At 42.1% G+C, this 23,050-nt stretch overlaps 3 protein-coding genes across 3 annotated transcripts; all 3 read left to right on the top strand.

The window, feature by feature from the left end:
• The first annotated feature begins 277 nt into the window (after window positions 1-277).
• On the top strand, window positions 278-15,101 carry LOC308379759 (aconitate hydratase, mitochondrial-like). Its single transcript, XM_080857016.1, has 17 exons — window positions 278-314; window positions 2,169-2,311; window positions 3,004-3,262; window positions 3,932-4,024; window positions 4,319-4,477; window positions 4,649-4,799; window positions 6,726-6,830; window positions 6,993-7,084; window positions 7,366-7,471; window positions 7,732-7,889; window positions 8,029-8,102; window positions 8,392-8,503; window positions 9,239-9,517; window positions 9,835-10,026; window positions 10,300-10,432; window positions 11,987-12,108; window positions 12,490-15,101. The coding sequence occupies exons 1-17, from the start codon at window positions 279-281 to the stop codon at window positions 12,622-12,624; spliced, it is 2,349 nt and encodes a 782-aa protein (XP_080713142.1). The 5' UTR covers window position 278; the 3' UTR covers window positions 12,625-15,101.
• Window positions 15,102-16,062: 961 nt separating this feature from the next.
• polr3h (polymerase (RNA) III (DNA directed) polypeptide H) lies at window positions 16,063-18,950 on the top strand. The gene is made up of 7 exons (XM_080857025.1): window positions 16,063-16,218; window positions 16,393-16,507; window positions 16,688-16,784; window positions 16,966-17,052; window positions 17,438-17,501; window positions 18,017-18,230; window positions 18,434-18,950. The coding sequence occupies exons 2-7, from the start codon at window positions 16,397-16,399 to the stop codon at window positions 18,482-18,484; spliced, it is 624 nt and encodes a 207-aa protein (XP_080713151.1). The 5' UTR covers window positions 16,063-16,218; window positions 16,393-16,396; the 3' UTR covers window positions 18,485-18,950.
• Window positions 18,951-20,977: 2,027 nt separating this feature from the next.
• csdc2b (cold shock domain containing C2, RNA binding b) lies at window positions 20,978-22,046 on the top strand (the record flags this gene model as incomplete). The annotated part of the gene is made up of 3 exons (XM_080857026.1): window positions 20,978-21,156; window positions 21,490-21,612; window positions 21,884-22,046. 3 exons carry the CDS (start codon window positions 20,978-20,980, stop codon window positions 22,044-22,046), a joined length of 465 nt encoding a protein of 154 aa, XP_080713152.1.
• Window positions 22,047-23,050: the final 1,004 nt, after the last annotated feature.

Consider the following 23,050-nt stretch of genomic DNA (forward strand, 5'->3'; position numbering starts at 1 on the left):
GTGTAAGCTTCTTGATCACTGCCCAAGTCCTGTAAGATGAGTAAACAAAAAAAACCAACATCCTCTCTGAGAGTAGGCTACTTTATTTGTTTAATTCCACATTAAGTCGTAATTAATATGCTAAAAGTATTTTAACGTATTTATGCATACTATTTGCAAAAACACAACAATTCAATGACTACTACAGCTTTTGTATATCTGTCTGGAATACACAGGATGGGAAAGCTTTAATTAGAATTCCTTGCGTCACACCTTAGCGACACAGCTTTCAGCAAAACATGGCGTCCTACTGTATGACAGTTTCTCGGCTCCGGGTAAGAGAATCATGTATAACCATCTTATCTAGACAGAAATGCTCTTTCAGTGATGTCAAGTACAAGGTTATTTGAAAACGTCTTGGAGGTTGTCATGTATTCGTCAGAAAATGTCAAGTAGGCTACAAATTGTTGCTTGTCATCTTTCAGGCTAACTACGCAGTTTCCCAGGTCACTGTGTCCCCGTTAGTTAGATACAATATCTAGCTAGCAATCATACAGATACATTGTTGATAGCGACGTCTAACGGCAAAGTTGCGGTTCATCACAGCAGACCACAGGACGATTCGATTCATTATGCAAATTGACTTATTTTAACATGGAACAGACTTGGCAACGTTGTTTATTTTAACATGAAACAGATTTATTTGTTCACAGTGTGTTTTAGTTATTCAAAGCATTAAATACATTGGCCTGTTTGTAGTGTGACGTGTTGGTCCGAACGGGTTTAATAGTAAGCCTGTACCTAGGTGAGGTGATCACAAGGTTAGGTTTGGCTAATGAGCTGTAAGTGCGCAGTGCAGACGGATCATGTTTACAGTGAACAGAAAAGAAACCAACTTTCTTGTCTGCTTTGAATATGATATTGAATATGATATTGATGCTTTAACCATGCCTTGATCATATTGTATAGTGTTGCTAGAGAAGTGGGATGTCATTTTTGCCATGAACTGTATGTCTATTGTTACAGGGATCCCAATGCGGTTACTATATGTGTATTATATGTTTAGCAGATGGTATTGTATATTTATATTTATTTTGTATATTTATTAAAATGTGGAATTTATGTTCAGAGTACTTATATGTTATGTTATGTTATTTTATGTTATGCTATGGTAGGTTGTTGTACGGTGTCTTGTCCCAAGAATTTCAATGCCCAGTCTGACTCTGTTTTTCTGTGTATATGACAAATAAATACTTGAACTTGAACTTGAACTTGAACTAGATGTAGGCCAAGGCTCTTTATATTGTATTTATATTTTTAGTGCATACTACCTTTGAGAATTGTTTCCTGTATGGTTGGACACATTAGGGAAGGTGGTCACCCCTTGTGTGTATGGCCTGATTCGCCCCCCTCAGTCTGCAATGACACAAAGAGCAATGAGAGATTATAATCCTTTTTACAATGTAATAAAGCCACATTCTCTGTTCAGGCTTTCGATTTCAACAGGCCATTTAAAAAAACCTTTGGTGCTGAATGCTCTTGGCGAACTGCCAACTGTGTCAGTCACAGAAAGAAGACAGTAATTGTACTGCACAACATTAACCTGTTATGCTATAGCAGTGGTTCCCAAACATTTAATGACAGGCTCCCCTTTGACAATGAAAAGAAATGTTTATATAGCCTATTATCGGTTTTTAATTTAAAAACATTGTTTTTGCATTTGAACATTTTCAATTTCATTTTATCAATCAGTAAGACAAGTTATAGATATTGTTCAATGTGGATGAAATCTCCCTAGATCAAAATACAGTTTTATAATTGGCCATGTATCGTTACATTGTTTGGATTGGTTTGTGACAGGCCCATGTTCGTTGTATTATTAGATTAGGCTAGCTGTCCCTTCTAACATTTGGGCTAAACTGTAGGCCCTTATCATATTATATAAGTACAAAGTTGGTTGTGAACTCATCACAAAACAAGTTAGCTACAGGCTACTATGCTATAAGAGCAGTCATACTTAATTTGACCAGTAGTTGCTGGTTTAGGGTAGCCTGGGTGCCAATTTTCCCTCAACCAGCATCCTCCATGACCCCCCCCCCCCCCCCCCCCCAAGGGCCTTGCCCCACAGTCTGGAAACCACCAAGTATAGAGTCTCTCTTTTTTTTTCTCTCTCTCTCTCTCTCTCTCAGCTTTCGCTAGGAGATGGGGCCAGGCGATTGCACGTCACTGCAGCCCTCAGCGCAAAGGCAAAGGTGGCCATGAGCCGCTTTGAGCCTGGCTCCAGCATCAACTATGAGAAATTGCTCACAAATATCAGTATTGTGAGGAAGAGGTCAGTTCAAAGCCCTAAGGACTCTTAGAGCTCACACAATACTATCCAGAGCCAGAATATCAGTGAATTGCTAATGACATATGTTGCTGTAGGCCTATATCGCTTTTGTTACTCAGTACACAGTAGTCTTAGAATGTTTAATGTTTTCAAATGAAAGACACACAATTTGGTTTGTGCAATATGTTGTTAGTATGTTGGCCAACGCCACGGTGGCTTCCATTTCCTAATGATCTTGCTAGAGATTTGGCAAATTGTGACCTTCATGTTTTGACCCACACAATACATCAAATGAAGTCATGAAATATTTTTCTCTAAACTGTAATTATCACATGCATATGTTTCGATGCATCAATGCAATGTCAAGGTTATACAACAATTTGAGTTACTTAGTTCTAGTTCTTTTGCTACATGGATGAACCAAATTCATGGATTGTTTACATGGTCAGAGTGGTGTCTACACTTCCTGTTCATTGCCATTAATTACATTCAGTGAAGGAGCTGCTCACAATTTAGACGAAGTAAACATCACATGGTTTATCAGCTCATTCATTCTGGCTAATATACAAAGAATAACAAAAATTGACAGTGAAAATGTAAATCCAGCAGGTGATATTTTCTGGTTTCTGACTCCCAAAAGGACAGCTGACGTAACAATTCAAATTGTAGACTTACACCATGTGTGTCCTCTTCAGGCTTAATCGTCCCCTCACCCTGTCCGAGAAGATCGTGTATGGGCACCTGGATGACCCCCATGGGCAGGACATAGACAGGGGCCGCACGTACCTGCGCCTGCGGCCGGACCGGGTGGCCATGCAGGATGCCACAGCACAGATGGCCATGCTGCAGTTCATCAGCAGTGGCCTGGCCACGGTGGCCGTCCCGTCCACCATCCACTGCGACCACCTGATCGAGGCCCAGATTGGTGGGGCTCAGGACCTGCAGAGAGCCAAGGTGAGGGGGATGGAGGTACTTAATTGTACTGGGAGGCTAGGATGGAGGGTGCTAGCTGTATCCATTTATTCATCTGACCGGGAGCAAGGGCTAGTCTATTGCACCAGTTGGAGGATGGTCTGATATCCCTCTGTTGCAAGCTAATAGAGCAAGACAGGTCTGTGACATCCAGAACACCATAGGTTCAGATCAGTAGATGTTATGATATGAGCACATTTTGAAGGAGGTAGAACAAAACCTCCTTTTCCTGATCCACCCTTTTTAACAGGGTTGTAAACCAGAGTACAGACTGGTGGAACAGTGAGGGCAAGTTCTAGCCCTTCACATGCACCCTTGGAGAATTGAAGGTCTATCTATGTGACAAGTGCAAAGTTTGGGAGCATGAAACGATTCTTCAAATCTCTTTCTCAGAATTCTTCTAGTATAAGTAGGGCAGAAGAAATGAAGGGAGGCAAGGGATAGAGTTAGGAGGGCCAAAAGGTCAGGCCTATCTGTGGTCAAATGTTTTGGCAGAGAGAGTGTGCGTAGCATTTAGCTGGATTAGTACTTACTGGATCCTGTGTTGAGTAACATGGATTAAAGGAGATTCAAAGGCCTTTTTAGGAGGTTACGGAACCAAAATGTAACCCATCGTTCATGTAATTTTCTCTCTGCCCTTCCACGCCCCAGGATCTGAACGAAGAGGTATATAACTTCCTGGCAACAGCTGGATCCAAATATGGAGTGGGCTTCTGGAAACCAGGGTCTGGAATCATTCACCAGGTGTGTTTTTTTTAATGCACTATAAAGGATACATTTGTCAAAGTGGATTGATTTGCTTTATGATTTTTTTAAGGAGCTTTACTTCTCAAAGTCATGTGGCATGGAAGGCTTATGCTTTTCCCTTTCGAATAGGGAGTGAAAAGTAATGTGGACAAATTGCTGTGTAGCAGAAGGCGCATGCAATGTTTCATTATCAGTGCTGTTTTGAACCAATATTAACATTTGTGCTTCGTATGAGCCTTTATCAGTGCTCACTGATAAAGCTTCAATTATGTTTTGTGTCAATGATTCCAGATCATTCTGGAAAACTACGCTTACCCAGGGGTCATGCTGATTGGCACGGATTCCCACACACCCAATGGTGGGGGCCTTGGTTCCATCTGTATTGGAGTTGGTGGAGCTGACGCTGTTGATGTCATGGCGGGCATCCCCTGGGAGCTCAAATGTCCTAACGTGAGTTTGCCCATGTGCTTTCAGCCTTAACTCAATTTTTATACTTCAGTGGCCCTTCAAAGTGGCCTTACAGTGTTTTCTGGTAAACAGTGGTTCTTGGAATTGTACCTTAATGGTATAACGTTTTAACCCACCATTCTCTCTCCGTCTCACTCGATCCCTCTCTCCTAGGTGATTGGCGTGAAGTTGACTGGTACGCTCTCTGGCTGGACCTCACCTAAGGACGTCATCCTGAAGGTGGCAGGTATCCTGACAGTGAAAGGAGGCACAGGAGCCATTGTGGAGTACTACGGCCCTGGTGTGGACTCCATCTCCTGTACTGGTGAGGCAAAACTAACAATCTGTGCTTCAGATACATTTAACAGATTTGACACATGAATTTACTCTTTTAACAGACATAGACCAGACAGCTACAGAAAAGTTGTGGCCTAAACGTTGATATAGATCACTCTGTGGGTCCAGTTACTTGGGGAGGACCTCTTTTGGGCTCAGATACACATACGCGTCTTTTTTCAGGCAGAAACGCTTCAGTAACGCCTTGGCAAAGTGCGGCGGACCAAAACAGAAGCAGTGCGCTTCCCTGCCTTGCGCTGGAAAGTTGAGAATAGTTCAACTTTTAAGCGCACCTAAAAACCGCTTCAAAGACGCAACGCGTGGTGGAGAAGGGGCGCACGCTTTAAACGCGCCGTACCATAGGAATCAATGCATTTGCTCGCGTCCCGTTTTTACAAAAACGCGTATGTGTATCTGAGCCCTACATCTCACTTTGTTGTCAAACTTCGTCCCTTTACACCAACCAATACTCACTAATATGCAATATGAAGTTGAATAGTCTAGAAGAATTAATGTCAAAATCTGTTTGACTGAAATTAGACATTGTAAACCTATAGTCCCGACCTTGGTGCAGTAACTAACCACTTAGCCAGCATACTCAGGTGCTATGCACACGAAGTCTAGGGCCTCCGAATCGGATTTACTTTTCACACCAATCGAATCTTTTAATTTCGTAAATACGGAGGCTGGCAACGAGAGATTTGCGTAAACACGGAGGCAGCAGATTGTGGTGAACCGACTGTAGTACATACCTCACGCCTGTGGGAGGCGCTTTAGCGCTTTATTTACACAACTGAAAAAACGTGAAAAACCTAGAAGAAGGGACTTCACAGCACGAGGATAAACACATTAAACAAGACATTCAAGCTCCAATTAACAACATTACATTATGATAGTTAATATCAGTGGTCAGACTAAAGGATATGCGAAAATGAATTCTTTTTTCTATTGATAATAAAGAGTTTGGAACAGTAACATGACATGTCTGTCATCCCATTTCCCATGATACATTGCTCCGAGCATTTTACATATATTTATGAATAAAAAAGCAAATTAAATCGCTGGCCAATTTATATTTGTGGTCATGAAAGTTATGTTACGTCTGAATAAGAAGAATTAGATCAAGATAGGGGGCTAATCAAAAATCAGAAGACTGGGTTAATGTTAGTGAATTCGAGGCCCACCACGAGTGAGATTTTGAGGGAGAACAAGTTATATATATATACTGGTTGGAGATGGCGAAAAGATCACGTGGGGCAGTGACGTCATCAGGTTGCGTGAAACCGTGCAGACGAACACCAGCCCCCGTACCGATTCAAATCTACTCACTTTCTACCCCGGACTGCGATCGTTGCGGAAACAAGGTGCGGATAGAGAGTGTTCGTATGTATGATAGGGCTATCGGTATTATGAACAGATTGGATGCAAACAAACTAGACTTCGTGTGCACGACGCCTCAGTATGACACTGCAGCTCTGACGTTTTGTCTCTCCTGCACCCATAGATAAGATGATCAAATAGAAATTCTATTGTTTTCATTAGTATCTGGTTCAGTACTTCATTGTTGTGCTGGGATCATTGTTCGTTGTTGGGCCAGTATTGGATCACTCCATAATAATTACACGTAGACATAGAGTGGCATTAATACTCACCACCTACGAAAATACTTTCCACCTTGAATATTAAGGACTACATTCACTTGCATAATCAGAATTTCAATTCAAACTCAGATGGCATGAGATTGTATAGTGCCATACACTTCGTGGCATCTAATATGCGTTTTTGATCTCAAGAGGAGGAACGGCATTGCAGCACTCACTGCACCTGTAGTTCATGTAATTGGTACTCTTTAATGAAAGTAGTTTACATGCGTGTTTCCTTTGGAACCGACTCCACCTGGATGCTGTGGTTGCAGGTATGGCCACCATCTGCAACATGGGAGCCGAAATTGGAGCCACAACCTCTGTGTTCCCCTACAACCACCGCATGAAGACCTACATGGACAAGACCGGCCGTGGAGGTGTGGATGCGCACACACACACAAACGCACACACACACACACACACACACACACACACACACACACACACACACAGTTATGGGTTACTGATGTCTGAGAGTGTGGCCTTCCTCTCTTTTTCTAGCTCTTCACAGCTCTGTCTCTCCCCTGTCTGCCTCACAGAGATTGCCCAGCTAGCTGATGAGTATAAGGATTGCCTCGTCCCAGACCCCGGCTGCCAATACGACCAAGTGATTGAGATCAATCTCAGTGAAGTATGTTAGATGCATCTTCTGACCATAATACTTGCTTAACAGCAAGGACAACTGCAACTGCTTCTGCTACTCCTATAAATAATTACAGCATTTTTAATTTGTAAATGCGATGATTTTATATGTACTGCTTAACAGGAAACAAATAAAACGACTAACTGCAATACTGCAATTGTATATACTGTATGTTTTCATTGTGTTTATGGCCCACTCCGTAGGGGGCCCACTCTAAGCGCCATATTTCTAACCATCTGTCACCTTTTCCTCTCCATCTCCTCCTTCAGCTTAAGCCACACATCAATGGCCCCTTCACTCCAGACCTGTGTCACCCCGTGTCTGACATTGGAGAAGTTGCTATAAAGAGTGGCTGGCCCCTGGAAGTTAAAGTAGGTCAGTGTTGACCACCACGCTGGAGGCCATCTGACCAAAGACTTGCTTAGGTCCAACACTTATTTTAGGTCCAGCACTTACCGATACTTCATTCTTCATTCAGCTTGTATCAATCCCATCCACTTTAATGCATGTGAATTAAGCCCTCCAGAGGGCTGGTTCTGTGATGTGAAACTGTAACTGCAGGTACTGTAAAAAACATTTCACTAAATTTGCCTGTATTTCTTTCTTCCCTGCGTCCCACATGTTGTTTGTGTCAGGTCTGATCGGCAGCTGTACCAACTCCAGTTATGAGGACATGGGTCGTGCCGCATCATTGGCCAAGCAAGCCCTGGACCGGGGGCTAAAGTGCAAGGCCCAGTTCACGGTGACGCCTGGCTCAGAGCAGATCCGCGCCACCATTGAAAGAGACGGCTATGTGCGTCAGACACGTCCGTTATAACTGTGCAGTTTGAGAGGATGCTGTACGCTTTGTGGCAACAGTTTGACCGTGATGTAATTTCCTTACCTTTTTAGTCCTCTCTCTGTCTCTCACTCCTGTCCTCTCTCTAATGCAGGCCAAGATCCTGAGAGATGTTGGTGGTGTGGTGCTCGCTAATGCTTGTGGGCCCTGCATTGGACAATGGGACAGGTGACGCACTTTTTTTTCTGGCTGCATGAAGCTGAATTTTGTTATTTTCATTCATTGTGTGTGTGTGTGTGTGCGTGTGCGTGTGCGTGTGCGTGTGCGTGTTTGTGTGCGTGTGCGTGTTAGTGTTTGTGTGTGTATTTGGGGTTGGTCAAAATGCATGGCCTTTACTGCCTTTGAGGGGGTACCTCTTCTATAGCCTGTGGTCATACCCTGTGGTGTCTGAAGCCTCTGATGCCATTTGGGGAGAACTTCTTCACTAACTCTTCTGATTGTCCTAAACCCCCCACAGGAAGGACGTGAAGATGGGAGAGAAGAACACCATCGTCACCTCCTACAACAGGAACTTCACGGGCAGGAACGACGCCAATCCAGCCACCCATGCGTTTGTCACCTCACCCGAGGTATGGGTCTTGACATAAGTGTGAAATGCAAAAGTGCAAAAATCATTAAGCCCTCATAGAATGCTTTTTATAAAATAATGTTGACAGACTCAATACAATGATGGTCTTACCATCTGTTAAACTATAAAAGGATTCTTTACTTTTTTTTCGTAACATTTTTGTTTTGCTTCTACTTTTATACCTGGATCAGTGGACCATCTTCAAAGGATACATTAACATTAATGATAAATCAGATCTTTTAGGACTATTTTGAATGCAAATAAGCAGTATGGTGTCCTTTAGGTCTACAGTATGACTTCCTGCGACCTCATTTCATTCCAAGCATTTTGCCTGTTTTTGGCGCTTGGCATTTCACAGTGTTCCTCAGTGTGGAGTCACAGTAGTAAACCCACCAGCCATTTTTGATCAAAATCCTCTGCGTGGTCTCTCTGGGCTTTTTTAATTGGCAAAACATGATGATGTCCAGTCCTAGTTGATCTATTTTCTCAAATCCATCAGATTTCTGGAAAGTCTGACCACTCCGTGCTGATAACATTGACATGTTAACAGTGCCACTATTACAGTCAGTATTGACACAGTATTTTCCAATTGTGTGCAAATATGGGTCTGTGTAGCAGGAATAGTGCCTTCTCAAATTAAGGCAGATATTTTTAGGTCATCACATGGTTTGATAAAAACAGCCAGCTCATAATCATCTATGCATGAAACACCCTTCTGATCTGTCCTCCCTCTCAGATTGTCACAGCCATGGCTATTGCTGGCACGCTGAACTTCGACCCTGAGAAGGACTTCCTCACTGCGTCCAATGGTGAGAAGTTCCAGCTGGTCCCCCCCACCGGCGATGAGCTGCCCTCTCGTGACTTCGACCCGGGTCAGGACACCTACCAGCATCCCCCGCCCGACGGCGGTAGCGTGGCTGTGGACGTAAACCCGGCCAGCAACCGCCTGCAGCTGCTGGAGCCCTTCGACAAGTGGAGTGGAAAGGACCTGGAGAACATGGCCATACTCATCAAGGTATAGAGAAGAAGGATGAGAATGGAGAGAGGGGAGAAGAAAACTCACTTTTCTGTGACTATCCCTGTAGCTATAGCTGTGTAATGGGTTTAACTCATCTGTGTTAAATCATCAGGGAATTTCTCCAAGGCATGTTTGTAACAGCCAACTAGAAAAATAACCCAAGCTGTATTGTTGTCAAGAACATTGAAAAGACATTATTTGATTACACACTCTAGGAGGTTTTTGGGGGTTGGGGTTGGGGGGTCCCCAAAGGTGGTGGCTGGCCTGTACAACCTGTTTGTAACTGTTGGATACCTTTACAAATCTGCCCTCAGGTGAAAGGCAAGTGCACTACTGACCACATCAGTGCTGCTGGCCCCTGGCTCAAGTTCCGTGGTCACCTCGACAACATCTCCAACAACATGCTGATCGGTGCCGTCAACAGTGAAAATGATGGCATCAACAAAGTCAAGAACATCCTGACCGGAGAGTACGGAGGGGTCCCAGACGTGGCCCGCCATTACAAGGTGAGGAGGGGGGGGGGGAACAGGAGACATGAGTTTACCCTTGAAAGAAGTTTGGGCTAAAGAGCACAACACGTGCAGCTGAATGGAACATTGGAATTGTCTTCTAATGACTGCTTTAGCCTTACAAACCCAAATCTTCTTTATTGTCTTTGTCATCTCATAGATGTTATTTTTATTATTATGACTGTATTTCTTTAGCATGTCATATTTGTCTTTGTTAGTGTGCACTGCCATTCACACACTCTCTTGCTCTTCCTCCTCTTCTTCCCCCAGGCTAACGGAGTGTCGTGGGTGGTGGTGGGCGATGAGAACTATGGGGAGGGCTCCAGCAGGGAGCACGCAGCCCTGGAGCCCCGCCACCTGGGGGGCAGGGCCATCATCGTCAAGAGCTTCGCCAGGATCCACGGTGCGTTTGTGTGGGTGTGAGTGGGAGAGGGGGAGAAGACAGATCAAGTCAAGTCACATTTGTTTATGTAGCACCTTTAGAAACAACAGGAGTTGTACCAAAGTGCTTTCCAGTTGTGGTTAGGCAACTTACACTAAAAACTAAAGAAGACTAGAATAAGAATTTAAAAGGACTAAAAGCATATATAAAACCTATAAAATATATAGGGCACATAAAAGCAGGACAATATTATTAGGAAGCTAAAACTGAGTTAAAAATTAAGACATAAAAATAAACAAAAGCAAGCATAAACATAAATACGGATAAAAGAACAGATTAAAACAACCAAAACTATAAAAACACAATATAAGAAAAACAAATTAAAAGTTAGCTTGACCCAAAAAGCTTAAAAGTAAAGCTCAAACTGAGCACAAATTAAAGCCTCATAAATAAATAAAATAAATATATAAAAGCTAAGAGCAGCTAAAAGAATGCATCACCCGTGTATAAGTACGTTTTCAATCTTTTTTTAAAAGTGTTCAAGCAGGCAGCAGATTTTGAGAACTTGAGACCATTAACAGTATTAGCTTAACCACTCTTTAATTTAAAATTAGCCCAAGGTAAAAGCTCATCGGAGGACCTTAATGTCCTTGACGGACTGTAAGGGGTCAGGAGTTTAGAAATATAGGCTGGAGTCCATTCACAGCCTTACAACAAGCAATAGAATCTTAGCATCAAACCTGAACCTTACTGGGAGTTGGAGTTCTGCTAAAACTGATGTAGCTTCTTGGTCTTAGCTAAAAGTCTAGCTGCCACATTTTTGACCACTTCTACCTATGATGCTTGGCTTATCTCTGAGTATAGTGCATTACGATAGTCTAATCTGTAATATTTTAAAATAGCCATTGTTCTCAGCTGGTAAAATGTAGCACTGTCACTGCCTGTCAAATTTCAGATTCAAAAACGAAGGCTTAACCCAAAGATTCTGTACTACAGGCTTTTGTTATGGTGTGATTGGACCAAGCACACTACTGATGTCAGTGGAAACAAAAATTATAATTTTAATTAAGTTTGAGGAAGCTATTACCCATACAGAGTTTAATGTCTTCAAGGCAAAGCAAGTGGAAAGTATATTTGAGTATAATCAGCATAGCACTGAGGACTCCAAGCTTACTGAATACTCTGCTTTCCCCTTTACCCCAACACAATGCCAACCGCTCAAGCAACACTGCATGGTCCACTGTCGAAGCGGCGGTCAGATCTAGGAGAACCAGCACTGAACAGCCCTTAAAATTAGCTGTGAGCAGCAGGTCATTTGTAACTTTCCTATGCATTGTACGGAAACCAGATTGATACAAGATGTCAAGGATCCCATTCTATTTCAAACTTCGTAATTGATTAAAACTACCTTTTCGGGTATACGCTTCTTTAGCACAGGTTGTATGACTACACTCACTCTTTGGTCAAATCACTCTGACACACCTCCACTCACCATTTTAATCTTCCGTTCTCTTTTTCAGTTTTTCATGTTTTAATCCCTTTAGTTCTGTTTTTCACTCTCCTCCATCTTAACAGAAACCAACTTGAAGAAACAGGGACTGCTGCCTCTCACCTTCGCTGACCCATCTGACTATGACAAGATCCGTCCCGACGACAAGATTTCCATCAAGGGCCTCTCGTCCTTTGCCCCTGGAAAGGTGAAGACCACTCAATGCATGAGTTCAGAGATACACATGGTTTGAATAGAGTAATGCAAACCCCAGAACACAAATGTGCCCTGACATGAGAAACCTCAAATATGTAGCTCACTGGGAAAACAATTGCTACCACTGCAGGTAAAACATGGAGCCTGAATGCTTTCAGAATTTACTCAGAATGCAAACGTTAAGATAGCGTTTAGGTTTTGTGCATGACGCCACATAAAGTTCATGAAGTCAGTCGTCTGTCCCTTATGTTCTGTCTCAGTTTATGTGTCTATTGACGCACGTGCCATGTGTGTGATGACCTATGTGTATCAATACATGGCGAGTCGTAAAAGCAAAACGATATTTCTTCTCTCCTCTCTTGTTGGCCTTCAGCCCCTGACCGCGGTGATCACGCACGGCGACGGCAGTCAGGACACCATCCAGCTGAACCAGTCCTTCAATAAGAACCAGATTGAGTGGTTCCAGGCTGGCAGTGCCCTCAACAGGATGAAGGAGCTCCAGCAGTGAGGAGGAGAAGCCTCAGGGATGAGAGGCAGGGCTAGTATTAACCGAAGGAGAAGGGGGCAGTGGGGTTGCACAAAAAGAGGAAGAAATCAGGCACACCAAAAAAAACACCCTTTCCCCAGAGTCAGATACTTCCACACATCCACCCATCACTGACACTCACTGATTGCTGCAGCCACGGGCACAAACACACACACACACCTCAGGTCGCTGTACGAATTGAACGCGCATACCTCCGACGCGCGCACACACACACACACAGGTATACTAAGGCATAGCCACCTGGAAGTGTAGAATTTAAAGTCTTATCCGGGAGCCCTAAAAGAAAAAAACATACATGCTCGCACACACACCCACACACACAGACATCCTCGTCCATGCTACTGCAGATGATGTAAATGTAGTCAATGCACTGGTCATTTGTAACCCTTGTTTTACTGTATGCTTTACTAGTAATGAGTGCTGTCTGCACACTAACAACACAAATATTGTGTTACTTGCACACCTCCTGTGTAGAAATACTCCATTTATGCTGTGTCCTTATCTATAACATTCCATGTTATTGTTGTGGAGAGGAGTGGAGAACTTGAAAGGAGATGGCTTTCTTATGTCTGTTGGCTGAGTTTATGTTGTTGAGCACCTCCCTTCCAGAAAGCAGTTGTTCATTTTTCTGTAAAGCCAGACTTGTAACTGAAGCAGGGTAAGCACTAATTCTGTGCAGTAGATGGAAGTGTGCCGAACTGAACTGTGGTCGGCTGACAGGGTAGACATGCTGCTTTTACACCTGTCCTGCTTCTCCTTTGCCTCCGTGTGTGTGTGTGTGTGTGTGTCTCTGATGCTGGTCATTTCTTTATTTAGTCCCAGAGGACATCTGCCTGATCGTCCCGTTAAGCCTCTCCCTTCTTTGTGCTGACCTCTCTGCTGAGTCACTCCCTGCCTGAGGTGACATCTTGTCTGTCTTCGAAGATAAACTAAACGCACAATCTATAGTGTGCAGTGTACCTGCGTGTAATGCACATTCTGCCGGCACGCAGGTGCTCTGTTACTCTTATCACTTTCATACCACTAGCGCTTCACTCCTTAATAGCTGAGCATAGTGTTTGATGTTATACAACAATATTTAAATCTCTCAAGTAATCAGAGGAGGAGGTTTGATTCAAAATTAGCAACAGTTATTCTTTTTTCCACATAATTATGCCACAAATCAATGTGATGGGGTAGGTTGTATGGTTCTTAAACATTCACAGTGACAGGAAATTAAAGAGGAGATTATTAAGTGTGAATATGGTATGAAAGGTTGAGGGGCCTTTGCCAGGTACTGTTTCCTGTATTTTTGACTGAATGGTGACTCGTGCTCCCACATGCTAGACGTATTTACGCCATGTATTAGCTTTGTATTTGAAGGACCCATGCTAATCTTACGTTCCATTTGTTTTGTCAGCACCTTTTGAGTAATATCATGCCTTTTGTTAATGTCCCTATTCCATCTGTAGACTACATATTCCATGACTAGTGTGTGATTTTATGTCATTATTTGTAGGACCTGTAAGTGGCAATGGCTCCCTATCTTGGCACATGTAAATGATTTTATATAGCTGCACATTGCGTACCTAAGTGTGAGTGAATATACATATATGAATATGTTATATGCAAAGGAGAATGAATAACTGCCAGATTGGACACATTTCCCCGTTTTGTGTCGGTCCCAGGTTACAGACTCTAGGATGTAAACGTTGGTCGGAGGGGAAAGTGATGATGATTGAGAGCTTTGAGGACTTGCTTGAAATGCTTCCAGAAATCAAGGCAAATGGAAGGATAAACATGTTAATTATGAGAATCACTGTGTTTGTTGGGTGTAATTGAAGGCTAACTCAAAATTATGATCATTGATGTTTGATATATGATGAGAATCTCTAAACCTATGCTGTAATTGCCAAAGATGCCTCGATGTGGTATTGTAGAGAATGATGTGTGTGAAAACCAGATATGTCACATGGAAGCTTGGATTCAGAGACTGTCATCAGGGTGTTTCAGACACTGCATCTTTAATGTGTTAATGCTCTCTAAGTGAAATACCACCAGGCATGCACTGTGTGACCACTTCACAGCAGTCTGAATTTCAGCACAGTATTTTGGCAAAATGTATACTTTTAAGTATATGACTTGGTCCCTTGGAACAATCACCCCATGCATCACACAAGTCTCTTTGCTTACACTGTGATTTAATGTGAAGTAATGTGATGATGGTTATCTGTGGTTCGAACTCATTGTTTATCAGGCGCTCCCCTGAGAGCAGAACTGTCTTCTGTGAAGCTCTACTAGTCTCCCATCTGACTGAATTGGTTGTGTGTCTTCATCAGATATTGAAGTTGATTGTGTTACAGCTAGTGATACAAATGCTTGCAGTTTCATTTCTGGCAAAATGTCATGAAAGAGATTTAGAGATTTCCTTTATAATGGTTAATAAAATATTTATCAGACTAATGTGATTTGTTTTATTTCTTTGAATGATTATGACTCACTTGTTTGGTTTAGGTAAATTAGTAGTTGATAATAGGACATGTTTGATATTTGAGTGCTAAATTATTTCTAATTGAGCTGAAATGGAATTGGTTCTTGATACTCCATTTAAACATTATTTTGGGGGATTTCTAAAACAGAAATAAAAACAAACAAGGCTGACTTCAGTCAGTTTTTTAATTCGCACCAACGACACACAGCAACAAACAAGTGCATAGTGGCAACACAGGACACACACACACGCACATGCAGGCCTGAGGTCGCAGTGAATTTAATCTTTGCATTTATCCCATCCTGGACTGTCCTTCCTCCAGGACCCCAAGGAGCAGTGGGCAGCCTTTAGGCACCCGGGGACCAGTTCAGTTCTTCTGCATTTTTTTCTGTTGGGGTTCTTAGTGGAGGAAACCCCTTGTGAACACGGGGAGAACATCCAAACTCCACACAGAAAGGCTCGGGAGATAGCCCATCTGAGCACTGGAGGCCTGGGGAGAACCTACCCCCTAGGACCAACAGCCACCCATGCTACATTTAATCCTGGGAATGAATAGGCTACTTGCTCTTTTACTTAAAAAAGTAAAACATAAAATGTTTTTGCAGATAAATAACCAGTTGCAAAAATACTAATGGCAGGTAAATAAAAAAAACTTGTATCTAATAAGAGTTCATAAATAAGAAGAATTATCTAATTCGGATGGTCTAAAAGTGTTTCCAATTCAATCTAAACAGTAAACAAACAACCGTATTACAGTAATATTATGATGTTTTTTCTCAAAGTAAACTTTGTCTCATACTATTTTGAAATCTGAAAAAGAAATCATCAGTAACTCATATTGTTTTGATTTTACGACTTGCCGTGTATTGACACACGCTGTCGTGAGACACATGGCACGTGTGACAATATACCGTCAATGGATACGTAAACTGGGCTACAAGCTTGGCTTGCCAGCATCAAAATGCTACTCAGTTATTAAATGCAACTGAACACAGTTACGGATGATGAAAGCTACAAATAGATGATATGTGCCTTTCTTGTACAAGATAACTTATATATGACGGCTGAACAGTTTCGACATCAAGGTAGCTAAAGCTAGATAAACTTACTCGCTAGCTAGACGACTTGGCTAACGTTAGCGTGACTTTTCAACGTTGTATTCCCCATGTGTTACATTGACATCATGTCCGCTTGAGCTAGGTTACTGTTATTTGTTATTACTGTTACAATGTAACTTTGTCGTCTGTCGCTGTGTTTAGCAGGATGTTTGTTTTGGTTGAGATGATTGATACCGTGAGGATTCCTCCATGGAACTTCCAGAGGCAACTCAATGAAGCTGTCATAGAGGAACTCAATAAAAAGTTAGCCAACAAGGTAAGAGGTTGCCTCACCCATGTCGCTTTCCTGGACTGTCACTGTAATTTAAACTGGGGGTGAGAATAACAGGAGGACCTCTTGACAATTTCATTTTAGCAATGCAAATGTTGTGTCAGATAGGGAATAGATGAATAGCTCAAAAAGAAATCTAATGTGTTAAGATGTTTATGATTCCAGGTGGTTTACAACGTTGGACTGTGCATCTGTCTTTACGACATACTCAAGTTGGAGGACTCCTATATATTCCCTGGTGATGGTGCCTCGCACACAAAAGGTAACCTAACATGTTGGTTCTTTGTTGCAGTTCTTATACTGCATTGCTCTACTGTATTTCTGTTCCTGGAGTTGTAAACCGGTAATTGTAAACCAAAACAGTATTCTGTAAGTAGTGGTTCTGTAGAATTGCAGTCATAATTAGATTTTTATGATCTGTCAAACACTTTCCTTCTCCTCAGTCCACTTCAGGTATGTGGTGTTCCACCCATTCTTGGACGAGATACTCGTGGGTAAAATCAAATACTGCAGCCAGGAGGGAGTACATGGTGAGTGATGATGACCAGCTACATAAAATGTGCTTTTTGTTCTTGTCTGTCCTATACCCATCCTAAATAGCCTGTAATAGTAAAAGCTGCTAGTGCTGGAAATATGTCCCTGTTGCATGATGGTCAGTCAGTGTCATGGTCTTCCACTGCCAGAGGAAAATCATTTTGTGTTACTGTGCACTCTGCTGCTGCCAAAAGATGGTCAGTCGGTTAGGCTCGGTGACCGGACATCCTGTTACTAGATTTTAGCGGCGGGACAGTGCAGGTCTTTGGTCCTACTTCCTTTATGTATTATTATTAGTGGTAGTGTTTCTACCGTTTTTGACTGATGTATTTTGCTGCTGTATATGAGTATTTTCCCTTCTCTCTGTTTTTTGGTTTCTAGTCAGTCTAGGTTTTTTTGACGATATAATCATTCCTAAAGAGTCTCTTCAGCAGCCTGCTAAATTGTATCCTTTTCTGTGATGGTAATGTGTATGGAGGTGTGGTATATCACATTTTAGTAACATACAATATATCTTTTGAACCCTTTTATTTTTTTATATTATTCATCTGCATATTTTTTCTTGTGATTGTGTATTTATTCTTGAAGGAGCTGGTATTGCAGGGTTTACCCTCAAATTGGTCATGGATGCAGAAAATAATAATGTCATGCCCATGCAAACGTATTTTAAATACTTCAACACGCTGCCTGACAGTAGTGATGTCTTCATGTCCATTCGTCTTCTATATGACCTCAGATAGAAGTAGATACCCAAACCCTAACTCAACTCCAAACACAAACCAGAATTGTTCAGGCCCTGAATCAGACTCCTGTTAAAGATACTTCATCTGACATCATCTGTCTGTCACGCATCCTTTTTCCACGTTTACTGTCAAGATGTTCTGTTATGCCTTGCCTTTATACATATGGCGGTTGAATACAATCACATCGCTGAGATATGTACCTTAACTGCAACCCAAGTGATGAGGCCGAGCAGGTGTGGTTGTGGGAGTATGAAACAGATGAGGGAGCCCACGACCTCTATATGGACCAGGGCGAGGAGATTCGCTTCCGGGTTGCAGATGAGCTCTTCCTGGACACGTCGCCCACAGGGCCGAGCACGGCTACGGAGACACCAGCAGCACCAGGGGCAGCGGAGCCTGAGCAGAAGAAAGAGGCTCCCTACACACTCATAGTAAGAGATTAAAAGATATGAAAAACTCAGGACGTTTTGGTGTAATGTTACGTTATCCCATTTGTGTACATCACATGGTATTAATTGTGCTTTAACATATCTAATGTAAAAATGTATACCATATAACTGTGAAAAACATAACTGCCTTTTCATTCTTATTTTTTGGTGGAAAAATGATTTCATTCTCACAACCTCTTTTTCAGGCCGCTATAAGTGAACCTGGCTTGGGTCTTCTGTCGTGGTGGAACAACTAGTTTGTCGGGACACCATCACAGTGGTTTGATGCCACTGACAATATGTTGCATTCCCTAGCCACTGAATGGACCTTCTATCCTCTTCAGCCTTGATCAGCCTTCAGCCTTGATCAGCCAGAACCTGCTGCTGTCACCTTCGTGCTACTTACATAAATGAAAGATTGGTTCTAGGTGGTTGTAGTATATTTTGTAATGGAAGTAAAGCCCTGTTTTGTTAGACATATTGCAGATACACTTCTCCACTTACTGACTACATCAATTCCTCTTTGGACAAATACATGTTATGTAAATTTGCTTGTGTTGTGCTGGAAAAATCTATTTATTTATACCTGAAAATTTGAAAAGGGACACTGAGAAGCAAGCGTTTCAGATTTATTCTCGTTTGATTAATCTTTTAATGATAAGTATGTTGAGTTTGTACCTCCAGCACACAATTAATGACTTCACTCATTAATTTGACAAATTATGTAGATGAACTTTGTATTTACATAATGTGTCTCAAATTTAATAAATACTGGAATGCTACTTTTCGTTAAGTTATTTCAATGTATCGAATAATTTTGTAGGCCTACTCATAGGATGGATGCGCATTTCTACATTTAAAAACGTTCACATTTCAGTTCTTTTTAAAGGGTATGTTTATGGAAGTCACGCATCCCCTTCATCCTTCTTCCGAGGCAAACCCACATTGTTTGAGCAACAAACGCACCCCTACAGTGTCCGATTCCCAGCTGAGTTGTCATAGCGCGGGCTTCTCTCTTCACGCCCACAAACACACGCCCTTGTCCTCACAATCAACGGTGGAATCCCAGCCAGCTGCGCAACCACAGTTTCCCAGGGAGCTGGGTATTCCACTGGTCTACCAACCGTTACGTGATTTATTTATTTAATTGTAGTTATATAATAACGAGTGACAAGACATATGCATTTCCGACCACGACCGACAAACAGACATTTTTGCCGTAAGTAGCCTTTTCAAAATGTGATCTCCAATGTTTGTCCTTGATGACTAGTGATGTGCGGGACTGTTATTTGGCAGAATGCCTTTCTGTTAGGATAGCGACAATATGAGGAATGAGTGGCTTTACTCTCTGTGGGTTCAGATGAAGCGTCACCATGGATTTTAGTGACTTAACGTTAGCTTCCATCACTAGGATATTTAGCTTCTCATTCCAAACTCCTTTTGTCTCACACCACCCCTTAGAATTTTCTGGAACGTGAGACGGGCATAATTTCATCACCAGTTTCGAACGGGGCATGGGGTTGATTGCGGATTCGCATATTTGGTCTTAAGCCTGCTAAGTGCATGTTGTTATAAGGCAATGCACGCTTTTAATAAGATTACGATAACTGGGTGCAGGTCTAGGGTAGGTAATTTTGTTTGTGTGTTATCATCCTTGCATGTCAAGCTGTTGTGAACTTCCCTGTCGCTTGATAACACAACATAAACCATATACTTCCCTCGTTGCCAATGTTACACATTCCTTCACTGGTTTTCTGGTGATATTTGTGTTGTTGTTGTTGCCGTGTGTTGGGTTCAGCCTTTTCAATTCATACCGATAGTTTCTGTCGGTTAACTAAAGTCAAAGGCTGGTCGATGTCGTGCTTGATAACTTGGTGACGTAAGAGGCACAACACTAGCGTGATTTCAGCATCTCTGACGCAAGCGCTGCTGAACGTGTGGGAGCAGCTGAAACCGTGGTCTGATAGAGTAACCTTGATTCTCTATTTGTCTAAAGTAAGAAACATATCCTAGATGGCACAGTCTTTCTCTCGATGCCCTGAAAGCACACAGTGCCCTTAGAGCATGCGCCTCATAGCAAGCACATTGTCTCAATCTGTACCCAGCGAGTCTTGATTCACAATAGTGCTTTTGTGTCTAAAGGTATCCAGTGTGTCCTCACATAAATACACTGTTTCTCTGTTTCCATGTCCTTCTTTTAGTGACATTGCCTGCATGTCAACAAATCTTTATTGGAATATGGTTTACATTTTGTAAAAATAGAGAGTAAAGAATATCATTTTTGTTTTGGACCTTTGTGTTCACAAGAACATCAAAACCAATGCATATTCACTTGTTCATCATTAAACTAATTAGTTCAACTCTATCTGAAATGTCAAACTTTGCCACATTTTCTGAAGTAAAAGTGGAACTTTTGTTATGAACTACAACCAAAGAATACACAAAATCAAGTTTGCTGTAAATGACTAAAACTCTGTTTCTAAAACTATCCTCTCTGCTGTATCTCTTGTAGGAAATCCAGAGGCCTTAAATCCTTCAAATTTGGACTGAGCATCAGTCAGACACACTACACCGGTCAGCCTTAAAATACAAATATAGTACGCAGAAAAATAACAGAACTGCCCGTATTGATTCTAGCCAACACATAATTGCAATCCAAGATACGAGCACATTAGACCTACTACCAAAGCTCTACCACCAGCTCCTGTTCTACCATTCCACAAGGTGAAAAGAAGGATATTGTTGCGGTTATGGCAGATCCAGGCTTGTCATCTCCCACTGACCCAGCACTGCGGTCACCACACAACACACCCCTCTCCCTGACCTTCCCCTTCCTGCGGGAGGGCAGCCGGGTATGGGAGAGGGCACCTGGGGTGCCAGGGGAGCTGCCCAGCCCTCTGCCCACAAAGCGCACCCGCACCTACTCGGCGTAAGGACCCTTAAAGCCTGTTTTTTTGTGACACTATTTGGGGCTAGACCATGTGGGTGTGCTTCAATTTTCGGTAGCTTCATTAACTTTCTGATGCTTAATGTTGCTATGTCTCTCTGGAGTCTTTCTGATGCTTAATGTTGCTATGTCTCTCTGGAGTCTTTTTGATGCTTAATGTTGCTATGTCTCTTTGTTGCCTTTTTTATGCTTAATGCTGCTATGTCTGATGCGGATGCTTAATGTTGCTATGTCTGATGCTGATGCTTAATGTTGCTATGTCTGATGCTGATGCTTAATGTTGCTATGTCTCTCTGTTGCCTATCTGTTGACCAGCACGCTGCGGGCCACCTCAGGACCAGTCTACAAGGGTGTATGCAAGAACTTCTCCAGGTCACAGGGACATGGCTATATCCGTCCATCCCACGGTGGGGAGGACATATTTGTCCACATCTCAGAGTAAGTGGCTTTGTCTCAGATTCAAACTACAGACTATCAAACACTGACCCTGCTGAATCTAAAACCATTGATGTTCATGTTTCTTAAAGCACATATATGTTCTTAAATGACTGACACAGAGTGTGTGGACTTTATCTCCTGGCTTGCTCAGTCCAGCCTCTGTGATTTGGTTTTGGATTGTGAAATGATGGCCTTGTCGTACAAGAACTAAGTGTTTTCTCTGATACAGAGGAGATATTCTCAAAGGGCTCTTTTTGTTCTCGTCTCATAGCATTGAAGGGGAGTATGTGCCGGTGGAGGGGGACGAGGTCACCTACAAGGTCTGTCGCGTCCCACCTAAAAACCTCAAGATCCAGGCCGTGGATGTGGTCATCACACACCTTAACCCAGGAACGAAGCACGAGACCTGGTCAGGCCAGATGATCAGCTCTTAGGCTCTGCTCCTTGTTATTTGCCCGCAACAGGAAGGGGGGGCGGGGGGCGGGGGTGGTGGAAGATGGGGCAATGGGGCAATGGAAGTCATGAAAAGGACACTGAAGGTTGATGGAAAATCATACGTTGAAAGAAGAATGGAAATCCAGAGTTGTGGTATTTATGAGAAGAGCTTGGGAATGTACTAAAGGCAATATCAAGTGAGGTTCGACACCGAGGCATAGAGGGACCAGTCTGTGTGACTGAAGGAAACAAAAGCAATGATCATGTTCCCCCCTGAGTACTGTCAGCTCCTTACTTGTTATTTTGGCCTTTATTTATTTAGATATTTATTTTATTATTTATTGTTTTGTTTGTCTTTGATTGCTAGAATAAGGGATTTTAATGTGAAATTCTAAATTCAAAGAAGACACTTATGACTTGAATAAAATTTACTGCCAAACTTACCACTATACCCATACTGAAATAATTGAAGCTATTCAGGGCAAATAATTCAGCTTGTATGTAGAATTTCAGAATTTAGTCAAAGCAGCCGTAGACAAATCAAAATAATTGTTTTTAACTCAACACATGATGGAACACTTCTAATTGTAGTTATGATAGTTATTTTCTACAAAAACAATAATTTTCCAACCAGAATTAGTAAAAAACATATTAAGGATTAGAGATATTTTGAAATACTGTTTCAGATAGGCAAGCATTAAACATGCCATTTGTTGTTTATTAATTGCATGTTTGTCTCACGTTTTTTTTATTTGAGTGTTTACGAGTTCTATGCATCTTTTTTATGCTTGAGTCTGTCTGTATTTTACTTTATTTCATGTCACATTTGTGGTATTGTTTGTACTGTCATATGTAAATGTTGATTTGTTGCATTTCAGAGCACTTTTCTTTCCGGTCAGTTCGCTGTGACTGGGGTTAGAAATCATTCAGTGTGAACTCTGAGAGAGTAATAAAACAATTTATGATTAATATGTTAAGTGCTGGTCTCTCTTTTGTGCTTGAA

Source organism: Sprattus sprattus, assembly GCF_963457725.1.
Source record: "Sprattus sprattus genome assembly, chromosome: 18".
Taxonomy (NCBI): domain Eukaryota; kingdom Metazoa; phylum Chordata; class Actinopteri; order Clupeiformes; family Clupeidae; genus Sprattus; species Sprattus sprattus.